This window comes from Kogia breviceps, chromosome 6, assembly GCF_026419965.1.
Source record: "Kogia breviceps isolate mKogBre1 chromosome 6, mKogBre1 haplotype 1, whole genome shotgun sequence".
NCBI lineage: Eukaryota > Metazoa > Chordata > Mammalia > Artiodactyla > Physeteridae > Kogia > Kogia breviceps.
Window position 1 is genome coordinate 59475229 of NC_081315.1, and position 13368 is coordinate 59488596.

General features: G+C 38.7%; 1 protein-coding gene across 2 annotated transcripts in view; it reads left to right on the forward strand.

The window, feature by feature from the left end:
• Positions 1-13368, forward strand: part of FRAS1 (Fraser extracellular matrix complex subunit 1) — a 450824-nt gene that overhangs the window by 293502 nt on the left and 143954 nt on the right. For both annotated transcript variants that reach the window (XM_059065863.2, XM_067035878.1), the window contains 2 exons: positions 621-705; positions 3559-3885. In XM_059065863.2, coding sequence (XP_058921846.1) covers positions 621-705; positions 3559-3885 — 412 coding nt within the window. The remainder of the gene's footprint in view (positions 1-620; positions 706-3558; positions 3886-13368) is intronic.

A 13368-nucleotide genomic window follows, 5' to 3' on the forward strand; every position in this document is an offset into this window, starting at 1 on the left:
TAGACTGTGGTTCCCCCAAAGTCAAATGGCAACGTCAGGCCAGTTCCAAATTTCCAGGGAATAATCAGTCATCCTTCTGTAGTCCAGTCCACATTGAATGTGTATGTGTGTGACTGGAGGGAGGATTGGGCCATAGAGTCATGTAACACAAACATTGCAGACATTGTTAATGGTGTTATTGGAGTCCACACACATGAACTGGGCAGGGGTTGGGAAGAGGATTCACAGGGAAGAGGAAATCACTGAGAACTAGTCAGAGACAGTGAAAGATTCCTTTCCATTCTCCAACTTAACCATTAGCCTTCAACATATTACTAACCTGTCTTGGCCTGACAGCTGATTTTTCAACCTTTTATATATTCTATTTAGAAAAATAGAAAACAAAAAAAATAGAAACATTGTTATAATGAGATCGAAGAATATACAGTAGTTTTACCTGCATCTTGCTATGTTAATCTTTAGGTGGTCATTTCTATTTACTGTATGAATAGTATATTACTGTAGTGGTTTGATCCAAATTCTTATATACATATAATCTGAAAATATTTTTAATCCTTGTCTTTCTAAAGACCAATTTAATGATTGTACTTTCTCATTCCTTTCTTGGGGACTTCTTTCAGGAAAGGTTACTTTTCCCTGAAAATTAGTGACCAGCAGTTCTTCTCTGAGCCACAGCTGATCAACATACAAGCATTTTCAACACAGGTAAGAAAACGCCACACAATTAATAATTTCACATGCCTACTGATTCTGAAGCACAAATCAAGATTTTCTGTAGTTTTAGCAAAACTGATTGAGCTGAATTAATCGTGTCTCAGTTTCCTCATGAGATGTCACTGAAGTAGTTTTTAGTACTGTGGGTCATAACAGCAACAAACAATTACTGATACATCCATAGTACTCTTATGTTTCTCATGTAATACTCATGCCAGCCCTGTGAGGTACTATCCCCAATTCACGGATGAGGAAACTAAGTCTCAGGAAGGTTCAGTAACTTGTCTATGGTGATATAGCTGACAGAGAGCTGAGATTTGTGCCCAGTGAATCTGGTTACACAGTCTGTGTTCTTGACTATTACATTGTGCCTTACTTTACTATACTGAATCTCATACTAGCCCTTCAGAATAATTTGAAGCTGTACCAGTTGTTAAGACTTCCCTATTCATAGGTGAATAGGTTTGTTTTGTCTAAATATTTCTCTCCCAGGGATATGGAATTATGTTTGCCTATTTTGCCCATCTATCATGTAGCTGAACTTCATTTAACTCAGTCTGCAGTAGTTAGAGGATCTTATCAAGGATCTGTTTAAATGAAGTGCCAGTATGGTCATCAGCTAAACATAAGTCTGAGGAAATCATGGTGGTTGCTATAAAATTTAGTGTGATGGCTCTTCTGTTCTCATCACTCATCTCCATCAAGCTGTACTTACGTGTCCTGAATACAAATCATGGTAGATGCTCTGAGTACCTGGGCTTGAAGGATTGAACAGCTGAAATGTGCAAAGGGAAGAGGAAGATCAATGTATTCTTAAATTGTGAACAGCAGGAGACTGGGATATCAGCATGGGGGAACCCAGATTACCTAAACATTAGATCTTGGTAATGTGTTAGTCTTGGTTCAAGGAAGGATATGAGACAGAACTGTGATTTTGGGGGGATTTACCTGGTGGTCAGGCAGTTAAGACTCTGTACTTCCAATGCTGGGGACGTGGGTTTGATCCCTAGTTGGGGAACTGAGATCCCATATGCCACACAGTGCAGCCAAAAAAAAAATAAAAACCTGTTATTTTTATATTTTTGGTCCAAAAGCGAAAACACCATGGACTATGGGATAACATAGATTTGAACCAGAAGTGGCTGCCAAATGGAATTCACAGCCCAGCTCAGCGATTCTTGATGGCATTCTTACTTCAGTGATGACTGCAGTTGAGGAATGATTAGAAATTGATCCTAAATTAATTTGACCTCAGGGTTGGGCTAAGAGTATGAATTTTGTTTAAATCAAAGCAAAAACATATGATCTCTGTAAATATGGGTCAGAGGGCTACCAAGTCTCAGGACTTACTGGCTTAGATGTTTCTCGGTATTTAAGCTCAGATGTTTTGTTTTGTTCTTTTTGTTTGTGCTAATATAATTACTCTAATTAGGTGAATAAAAGACTTGGGTAGCTTTTGGCAAGTGACTTCCTAATTTGAGATGATGAGCTGCCACGGTTCCCTGATTTTTGTTTGCTTTCCCCAAATCAGTTGAGTAGATGGTGAAGGCCCGTTTTTATTTTATTTATTATATGAGAAACTTTTGTCATTTTAACTTTTTAAAAAAGGATTTTTAGAAATGAATTTTAACTTATTTTTGTTTCTTTACATTTCTGTGATATTTCAGTATAGTTTTGAGCGTCTGTGAGATTTTCTCATGTCAGTTAATTTGATCTTTTCCATTTATGGATTTTGACATCACCTTTGACCGCTCCTCTTTCAGAATCTGAGGAGCCATTCATTCCCATGTATAGAATCACAGCTTTTGAATTCTCACTCAGGAATCCTGAGGAGTAGCTATCTTCTATAGCTATTATGTAATTATTATAGAGATGCACTAGCTAGACTTTACTTTAATAGATATTGACATTTCCAGGAGGCCAGGAGGGGTATTGTTAAAAGAAAGCCATTTGGAGTAAAGAAAGGCAGTGTACTGAAAAAGCCCTAGATGGTTCAACTTCAAATGATGTTAAAAACTAATATAATGTTTTCTTTGGCTTCTTGCCTTGATTTTTGTGTGGGTTTTTTTTTTTTTTTTTTTGGTGTTTTTTATGTGTGGTGCATTAACTTTTATCTCAATGAAAGAACATTTTATTTGCTTACTGAAGTTGGTGGGGAGAAACCTGATAATCCTAAGGAAAACATGTTAAAATTTGCCACATGAATTAACCAGGTGGTTGCCTTATGCAGACCATGATCTTATCAGGCTTTATAACCTGAGTTGGGGTGGGCCCGTTGAAGATATGCATGAGAAAGCTTGAAGAAAATTACTGGGAGGGACCAGAAATAGCAGGAATTCAGAATACTGAAGTATCTTACTCCAAGTCAGCTTGCTGCAGCGTAGCCTGGAGCGAAGTGCTCAACTCCCAACACAAATGCCAAAATTCCACATCTCTTGTTAGTCCCTTTTGAATGCAGACAACTAATTGAGTTCCCTGACTCACCTCTCAGTTGCAATTCACGGGATGTAGTGTAAATCATGAGAGCAGAGACTTCAGAGATTTGGAAGCAAGCAGCTCACTTTGATTGCCCCTGATGAATATTATGGTCTGGAATTGTCTTGCAAAATCTCCAGAACCACAGGTGTGAAGTAACCTCCTTTACAGTGATTACTAGGTTTGACTACACCTCTTGACAAACGCTGTGATTATGCAAGAGTTTGGCACTTGGCTGGAGCATCTAGAGTTCCTTAAAAAGCATAGAAATGGCAATCAGGTTGCACACAGCTGGTATCCAGTCCACTGGATTGTCCTCTCTTTTCCTGTGAATGACTTCTCTTCTCCTCCTTCCCTTCAACTCCACAGGCCCCCTATGTGCTGAGGAATGAGGCTCTCCATATTAGCAGAGGAGAGAGGGGAACCATCACCACTCAGCTGCTTGACATCCGAGATGACGACAACCCACAGGATGTGGTGGTCCAAGTGCTCGATCCTCCACTTCACGGCCAGTTGCTCCAAACACTTCAGTCACCTGCAGCCCCTAGCTATCAATTCCGGCTGGATGAGCTCTCCAGGGGCCTTCTCCAGTATGCTCACGACGGCTCGGATAGCACTTCTGATGTCACAGTCTTGCAGGCCAATGATGGACACTCCTTCCAAAATATACTGTTCCGTGTGAGGACTGTGCCCAAGGTAAGTGTCATTCCTAGAGCTACATTTTCCTCGCACCTAGATGTGAAGTTTTGTTGATGATGTTATATTGCAATATTCATAAATTTAAGATACCGGTAGTTATTTATTTATTCAAACACTTATTAAGCATCTATTATGGAGCTATTTAAGACATTCAAAGATTAATAGAACACATTACCCAATCTCAGAGGGCAGTGTGTATTTTGTTAGGAGCACCCTTGAGCCAAAAGACCTGTCCCCATGGTCTCTGCCAAAGGAACACTTTTGAAATTTTGTGTTGACTTGCTGCCATAAAAATGCCTCATTGTCCTCTGACTTTTTGGTCTGCTGCCTGAGCATGATTGTAAGAATCAAGTGCACCCCTGTTCTTGTCTGCTCTTCTAGAGTAGCTCATGTGATGTGAAGCTCATAGTCAGCTTACTGTAATGAATCAAAAAGGATGAGTTCAACCATTCTCCACTGAAGTAGGATGAGAAAACTCTTTTAGGAATCACAGGAATCCTTGGCCTAGGAGGGTAGGAGCCTGGTGAAGAGGAGTGCTTATCAGTCTGAGTCATCTCCATGCCACCTCCCTGTGTTTTTGCCATATCCATGAGTGCCTGTCCTACTATTCACTTAATAATTTTCTTTGAATCAACTTACTTTTTTATCATGGCTTCTTCCAAATAAATACTTGTGAAATCCTGGGCTTAATGTAGAATTATACTTTTTTCCAAAATATTAAAATGAATACATAACCATTTTATAAAATTTCATCCATGTACAACATAAAGTGTTTTTGGATACAACTAATAGGATGGCTATCACATTTTGGGAAATACTGGGCTAGCACATCCTAGTTCTAAGAGACATGTTGAAAAATATTTTCAAAGCCATTTATTACTTGATGATATTTCACTCCAAGCTCTTTGCTCTGTAAGAGTAAGCATGACTCTTTCTCATGATGGCAGATTGGGAGACATAATTTCTTTTTAACTTGTCATTCCAAATACCAGCACCTAGTGAAGTGTCATTAATGATTAGCTAGAGAGATTGATTTTCTGAGGACAGTTTAGAAATCACTTGTCACTTTCTCACCAATGATCACTTACAATTTGCAGTTGATCCTCATGAAGGTGAAGAGCTGAATCTAATATGGTCTGCTAGCTGGTTTCTCAGGCTCTGGTCTCATTATTTTCAGCTGCTGAAAACAGTAATGGTGGCATGAGATAGGTGGGAGGAAGTGAAGGCTGATGATGGGATGGAGCTGGCAGATAGCCACCTTGAAGCTAATCCTAATTATCACCCTCTTGCTATTGCCCTGGGAGATGAGGTTTACTTCTGAAGAGATGAAGTCTAGACAGACACAGAAAGTTTTCTTTTCTTCCTTCTTGGTTTCTCTGCAAAGATTGTTATGGGATTTCAGTGCAACCCTAGCAGCCGCCTTTCCTATGGAGGTTTCAATCTCCATGTTTCGAGCTCAGTGCGTTGTATTGTACAACCAGTTTGTGTGGTATGGCCCAAGATTGAAGGGGTTTTCTAGGATTTTAGCCACTTCGACTACCAAAACACAACAAAGAAAAATAGAATTTTAGTTTATAAATAAGGCATAAGCACAGAACTTGAGAATTCTTATAGTGCTTACAGCTTGGGAGGCGTGTGAGTGTTCTTCCTCCTTCCCCCTTCCTTCCCTCCATCTCCTGTAGTGCTGTGCGTACCTGTCCATCAGGTGAGCTAATGGCTTCTAAACAGTGAATTAGGATAATTAAACTGCTTACCAGAGCCCCAGCAGCCATTAGAATGTACTAATAATAAACTTGACGCTCTCATCCTGATAATATTTTACAAATATAGACTCTATCTTCTTTTAGGAATTCGGAGTATTTTTTCTCATATCTATTCTACTCCTCTTTACAATGTCTTAGTGAAGAAGATTAGAATAGAGGCTATATAACCTTATTACTTCTAAAGGCTATTCTACTGTTGGTGAAAGTAATTTTTGTTTGCTTTGTTTTTAACCTTTATTGGGCACTAATGCTTGATATGAATTATTCCTTTTGATCTTCATGATCATTCCAGGATATTTGTACAATTATTATCTTTAATTTTCCAAAAGAGGAAACTGAAACAAAGGAAGTTTAAAAACATTTAAAGAGGTTTAAAAATGTTTATTTCTCATAAAGGTATTTAGTGATGGATCTGTGATTTCAAATCAAGTGTGTTCTGGCTCCATACACTTAACCAGATGGCTTTTGTTCATTCTACCTCATTTCTTTTTCAGCGTTTTGGTCATATATGTTCTTATCCCCTTAATGGATAGAATGGAGACAGTAATTTAGTCATTTTCTCAATGTCTTATCCAAGCAGTCTGGGCCCCAATCTTCCCTGTGGGCTCACCACATCTTGTTAACAAATGAAGTTATTTATAATCATAAGTCTGCTGGAGGCCAAGAAGAAAAAAATTGCCTTAACTGTTAACGGCTTCCAGTAGTTGTATAGTCAGCCGCGATTGATTTTGTTCTGCTAGCCGTTTCTGAAGATGGCATGTAAGCCCTTACCCTGAGGCTACCTGTGCATTAAATTTGGAGTAAGGACAGTTACTGGCTGATGTCTAGCTGGTGGTTTAAATGGAATGACAAAGCGTTTTAGGTCTAATTCCTAGTGAATGGATGTAAAAATTAATCCTAGTGTTGTTGTTCAACATAAGACTTAACCTGGTAAGATAGATGGAAAGGGACTGAGGGATAGAAAAAGGAAGCTTTGTGAGATCAGGAACTATTTCAGTATTGCTGCCTTGAGCCAGGCACTGCAGAAGTTTAGTACGTTTTTGTTGGATGGATAGATAGATGCGAGGATGCAACAGCTTGAGTTAGGCTGGTGCCTATGTTCCTGCCTTTGAATTGATCCCTTGCAGATTCATCAGCCTACTGGGCACTTCAGCTAATGCTGGGGTGGCCCATCTGAGACTGAGGGTAGGAGCTGTCAGTTCCACTTTTATTTATCAAGTTCTACATCACTTCCCCCAAATTTATGTTTTTATCCTTGGCCTGGCAGTGAGTAAACTTGACTGCCACCCTCCAGGCTTATACTGAGTTGCTGAGGAGAAAATAGACCCAAGACAGATGTTGAAACATGTTCTGTTGGGGAAGGAGGCAAAAGAATTCAAAAAGATTAAAAGGTAATAAAGAATGCTCTGCTGAACAGGCTTTCATTAACTGGGTGGATTACCAAACCCAAGCCTGCTAGAGATATGATTCTAAAGGAATTCAGGGTCTAATACCCGCTAAAATGTGGACAGGGAGAAGCCTTGCATGTTGGTGGGTTTCTCTCCACTGCCGGGCTTTCAAGGAATTACCTTCTTTTTCATTAATTAAAGCATCTCTGAAAATCATGCCCCTTTTTCTACTTTGGCAATAAATCTGATGATCTTTCTAACCTCATTAGCTGTGGTTTGAGCTGTTATTTTCTGCAACTGGATAATGCTTTGATGTGAAAAGCCCCCAAGGGTCATGCTATAAACTGAATGTAAAATTCTATTGCTGAGAGCCTTCTCTGGCTGTTTGACCTTGGTAAGGCCTGAGTGCAGCTAAAAGCCCTGTTGTGCTTTCCCACAATTTTCTTAAAAGCTATCCTCCCCTGCGTTGTCTTATAGGGACACAGTTTGATTAAAAGGATGTTTGTGAGAGTTATAAATATCAATGACATCAAAATGTTTATTTCTCTGAATAAGAATCTGCCTGTCTCATAAATAAATAAATCCTTACCACATATCAAGGTTTCACTTTTTTGGACTTGCTGAATTGGTTCAATTTAGTGTCTTGTAAGGTACATTATCCAGAGTATACACTCAAAAAGTGTTTGTTGATTACAAAATATGTGTTTGTTTGTTTGTTTATAAAGCAGTTGAAACCTCCATGGAGAGAAAGTTCTGTATCCTTGATCTGAAGCTGCAGTTTCTGAGGCACATACACACACTGGCAAACACAAAAACAGTGCAATTATCTCTCCATTGTTCTTCATTCTGATAAATAGCATCTATGTTTCACCTTATATGTGCCACCCCCCATAATCCTTCCCTAAAATCCACAGTGCCCTCCAAGATTAAATTTTAAAAGCTATGGTATAAATGATCTGTAACAAATTAAAGTATTTTTACAGAATAAATAAAATGTGAGGGTTGCTGTTATATCTAATTACAGTCATATTCTATTTAATAAAGTTAAAAAAATTTTATCTTGAATATTTTGGCCTGGGGTTGGAGTACACCATTGTATTTGAGCTCATGATTTATGTTCCAATCTTTAATTGGGGGGGGGGGTTTCATTTTGTTTGTGGGATTTTTCTTCCAAATGATAATAAGGTCATGGGCCTTTACTTCTGGTTTACAACACTAATATCTTTATTTTGTAATCAGTATATGATGGCTAAACTTTATTACCAGCATTTCTGTATGCCTATTGTTCTATGAAATTAATTAGTAGAACTGTTTAATTTAAAGCACTGTTTTAATTATGCCCCCATAATCCCTTGTTGAGATTTCATCTTCTTCTAATGTGGTACCCTGAAGGATATATAAAACATCACTATGCAGAAGATTCTTCAACTGAAATTATGGCTAATTTCTTGAATTTACAGGGATATATGCAGGGATATATTGTGCAGAAAAAAAACTACAGGCATACTTCGTTTTATTGCATTTTGCGGATACTATGTTTTTTAGAAATTGAAGGTCTGTGGCAACCCTGCATTGAGCAAGTCTATCAGGGCCATTTTTCCAATAGCATTTGCTCCCTTCATGTCTCTGTGTCACATTTTGGTAATTTTTGCAATATTGCAGACTTTTAAATTATTATTATTATATTTGTTATGGTGATCAGTGATCTTTGATGTTACTATTGAAGAAAGATTATGACTTGCTGAAGGCTCAGATGATGGTTAGCATTTTTTGCCATGAATTTTAACTAAGGAATGTACATTGGTTTTTTTAGACATAATGCTATTACACACTTAGTAGACTACAGTATAATGTAAACATAATTTTTATATGCACTGGGAAACCAAAATATTTGTGTGACTTATTTTATTGCAATGTTTGCTTTAACAGTGGTCTGGAACCAAACCCACAATATCTCCAAGGTGTGCCTGTATAAGGAGATTAAAAAATTGCAAAATGTCAGAACCACAGGGGAAATTAGTTTAAAATTTATTTTGGACATGTTAGCTATAGAAATGGTGGTGTATAGACTTCTATTCATCTTTTTTTGAATCTTCCCTGACACTCTCCCAAAAGAAAGCAACTGATAAAACCATCTTCTTCCTAAGAAGTGGGAAGAATTATACTTCTTTTTCTTAGATAGTTGTCTGGTTTCTTTTTATGTACTGTAAACAAACAATTCAGAAACAGAGGCATATGTATTATTCTGTTATAAATGTAAATATTCTTAAAGGCTTGCCTGTGGAGTTTGGGAGAACCATTCTAGGCCCATCGTGATCTTTGTTCTGGGCCATGCTTCTCACACTTCAGCATGACTCCACATTACCCGGGATCTTATTAAAACATAAGTGGAAATGCATCAAACTAAAATGCTGTGCCCAAAGAAAACCATCAACAAAATGAAAAGGCAACCTACAGAATGGGAGAAAATATTTGAAACCATCTATCTGAAAAGGGGTTAATATCTAAAATATATAAGGAACTCAATAGCCCATCCCCCCCCCCAAAAGAAAAGATTACAAAAGGAGCTAAGGACCTGCATAGACATTTTTCAAAAGAAGACAAATGGCCAACAGGTACATGAAAACATGCTCAACATCACCAATCATCAGGAAAAAGGCAAATCAAAACCACAATGAGATATCACCTCACATCTGTTAGAATGGGTGCTCTCAAAAAGACAAAAGATAACAAGTGTTGATGAGGGTGTGGAGAAAAGGGAACCTTTATACACTATTGGTGGGAATGTACATTGGTACGGCCACTATGGAAAACAAGTATGGAGGCTCCTCAAAAAATTAAAAATAGAATTACTGTTTGATCCAGCAATCCCATTTCTGAGTATATGTCCAAAGGAAATGAAGTCAGTGTCTTGAAGAGACATCTGCACTCCCATGTTTATTGCAGGACTATTTATAATAGCCAAGCTATAAAAACAACCTAAGTGACCTAATGAAACTTAAAAGCTTTTTCACAGCAAAGGAAACCATAAAAAAGATGAAAAGACAACCCTCAGAATGGGAGAAAATATTTGCAAATGAAGCAACTGACAAAGGATTAATCTCCAAAATATACAATCAACTCAATATCAAAAAAAACAAACAACCCAAGCCAAAAATGGGCAGAAGACCTAAATAGACATTTCTCCAAAGAAGATATACAGATTGCCAACAAATGCATGAAAGAATGCTCAACATCATTAATCATTAGAGAAATGCAAATCAAAACTACAATGAGGTATCACCTCACAGCAGTCAGAATGGCTGTCATCAAAAAATCTACAAACAATAAATGCTGGAGAGGGTGTGGAGAAAAGGGAACACTCTTGCACTGCTGGTGGGAATGTAAATTGATACACCACTATGGAGAACAGAATGGAGGTTCCTTAAAAAACTAAAAATAAGACTACCATATGACCCAGCAATCCCACTACTGGGCATATACCCTGAGAAAACCATAATTCAAAAAGAGTCATGTACCACAATGTTCATTGCAGCTCTATTTACAATAGCCGGGAAATGGAAGCAACCTAAGTGTCCATCAACAGATGAATGGATAAAGAAGATGTAGCAGGGGTTTCCCTGGTGGCGCAGTGGTTGAGAATCCGCCTGCCGATGCAGGAGACACAGGTTCGTGCCCTGGTCCGGGAAGATCCCACATACCGCGGAGCGGCTGTGCCTGTGAGCCAAGGCCACTGAGACTGCGCGTCCGGAGCCTGCGCTCCACAACGGGAGAGGCCACAACAGTGAAAGGCCCGCGTACCACAAAGAAAAAAAAAAAAGATGTGACACATATATACAATGGAATATTTCTCAGCCATAAAATGAAACGAAATGGAATTATTTGTAGTGAGGTGGATGGACCTAGAGTCTGTCATACAGAGTGAAGTAAGTCAGAAAGAGAAAAACAAATACTGTATGCTAACACAAATATATATACGGAATCTAAAAAAAAAAATGGTTCTGATGAACTTAGGGGCAGGACAGGAATAAAGACACAGAAGTAGAGAATGGACTTAAGGACACGGGGAGGGGGAAGTGTAAGCTGGGACAAAGTGAGAGAGTGGCATTGACATATATACACTAACAAATGTAAAATAGATAGCTAGTGGGAAGCAGCTGCATAGCACAGGGAGATCATCTCAGTGCTTTGCGACCACCTAGAGGGGTGGGATAAGGAGGATGGGAAGGAGATGCAAGAGGGAGGAGATATGGGGATATACGTGTACATACAGCTGATTAACTTTGTTATATAGCAGAAACTAACACAACATTGTAAAGCAATTATTCTCCAATAAAGATATTAAAAAAAAAAAAAAACCTAAGTGTCCATCAGTAGATGAATGGATAAAGAAAATGTGGTTGTATATACAATGGAATATTATTCAGCCTTAAAAAGAAGGAAATCCTGTCATTTGTGACTGCATAGATGAGCCTTTAAAATAAGCTAAGCACAAAGACAAATACTGCACACTCTCACTTATATTTGTAACCTTAAAGAAGTCAGACTCATAAAAGCAGGGTAGAATGGTGGTTGCTGGGTGGAAGGGGGGAAACTGGGAGATACTGGTCAAAGGTACAAAGATCCAGGGCTTCCCTGGTGGCGCAGTGGTTGAGAATCTGCCTGCCAATGCAGGGGACACGGGTTCGAGCCCTGGTCTGGGAAGATCCCACATGCCGCGGAGCAACTGGGCCCATGAGCCACAACTGCTGAGCCTGCGCGTCTGGAGCCTGTGCTCCGCAACAAGAGAGGCCGCGACAGTGAGAGGCCCGCGCACCGCGATGAAGAGTGGCCCCCGCTCGCCGCAACTAGAGAAAGCCCTCGCACAGAAATGAAGACCCAACACAGCCAAAAATAAATTAATAAAATTAATAATTTAAAAAAAAAACAGATCCAGTTATCAGAGATGAATAATTCTGTAGATCTAACATATAGCATGGTGATTATACTTAATCATACTGTATTACATACTTGCTAAGAGAGTTGATCTTAAGTTTTTTCACCACACACAAATATTTATAACTATGTGAGGTGGTGGATGGCTTAATTAGTTTGATTGTGCTAATCATTTCACAATCTATACATATATCAAAACATCATGTTGTACACCTGAAATATATACAATTTTTATTTATCAAGTATACTTCAGTAAAGCTGGTGAAAAAATTAAAATGCAGATTCTAATGCAGAATGTCTGATTCAGAAGGTCTGAGAGTCTAAAATTCTAAGAAGCTTCCATATGTTGCCGGTCTCTGAACACTGACTTGCAAGGAGAACTGTCTCCTAAAAATTGACACTTACACAGGAGTTACAGAGAATTGTACTGATAAAGTATAGTCAATATAGAAATGTAGTAGGAGAGACATCAGGGCATGCTGCTTATTTACTTGCTTGGAATTTGAAAAACCACACTGCCTTATCGGTCCAAGAATGTGGTTGCTGTGTGTGACTGATCTCCATCACATAATCAAACGTGATGGACTGCTGCTATTAGAAATATTTCTAGCAATTAATATTCCTGGGTCCAAATGTATTATGTTATGTAAAACAGCTGGAGTGAATAGGGCCCTTTCCCCCAGAATTCTGGTAGGTAACATGCAAAGTTCTTGGCACACTTTGATGTTTTCATAAATAATATGGTAAATCAATGGTGAAAGAAAAGAATTCTGTGGGATTTTTCCCTGAGCACCGATCACACGGGAGGCACGTTGGCTGCTGTCCTTCTGGGCACTGACACTTTCTTGGTGATTGTGGTGAAAATAGCTGTGCCCACCTCCTGAGAGGGGCAAATGCTCTCAAGTGACAGCAAATGAATATTTGTTTCTTCTGTTCTGAATATTCCCCTCTTGGGAATGTTGTTTGCTCTCTTCTGTTTACTGGCATATTTGAAAGTAATAGCAATAATTTAGAATAACATCCCTTCTGAAATGCCCTATTTGAAAACATTGGATTTACTGATTTTGAAAGTATGAAAACTGAACACAGGCAGCCTCACTGATCCTATTCGGTGGAAAATGTCAATTAGAAGGCTTTGGAAGAGGTGTGCACCTTGCAAATCAGCACTTTTTAATGACATTAGCTTTAACAATTAGAATGGTTGCCTTCTCAGGAGTGCTAAGTAGGCGATTTCTTCTAGTCAGCTATTCCCAACTGCTGTTTCTAAGGGCTTCACTTTCAATCAGTCATCGAGGCCTGTCTGTTTGGCCTCTGTAGTGTTTCTGGAATCTGTTTCTAACTATTCATTCCCACTGCAATCACCTTTTCATCTTCTCTCACCTGAGCCATTACAA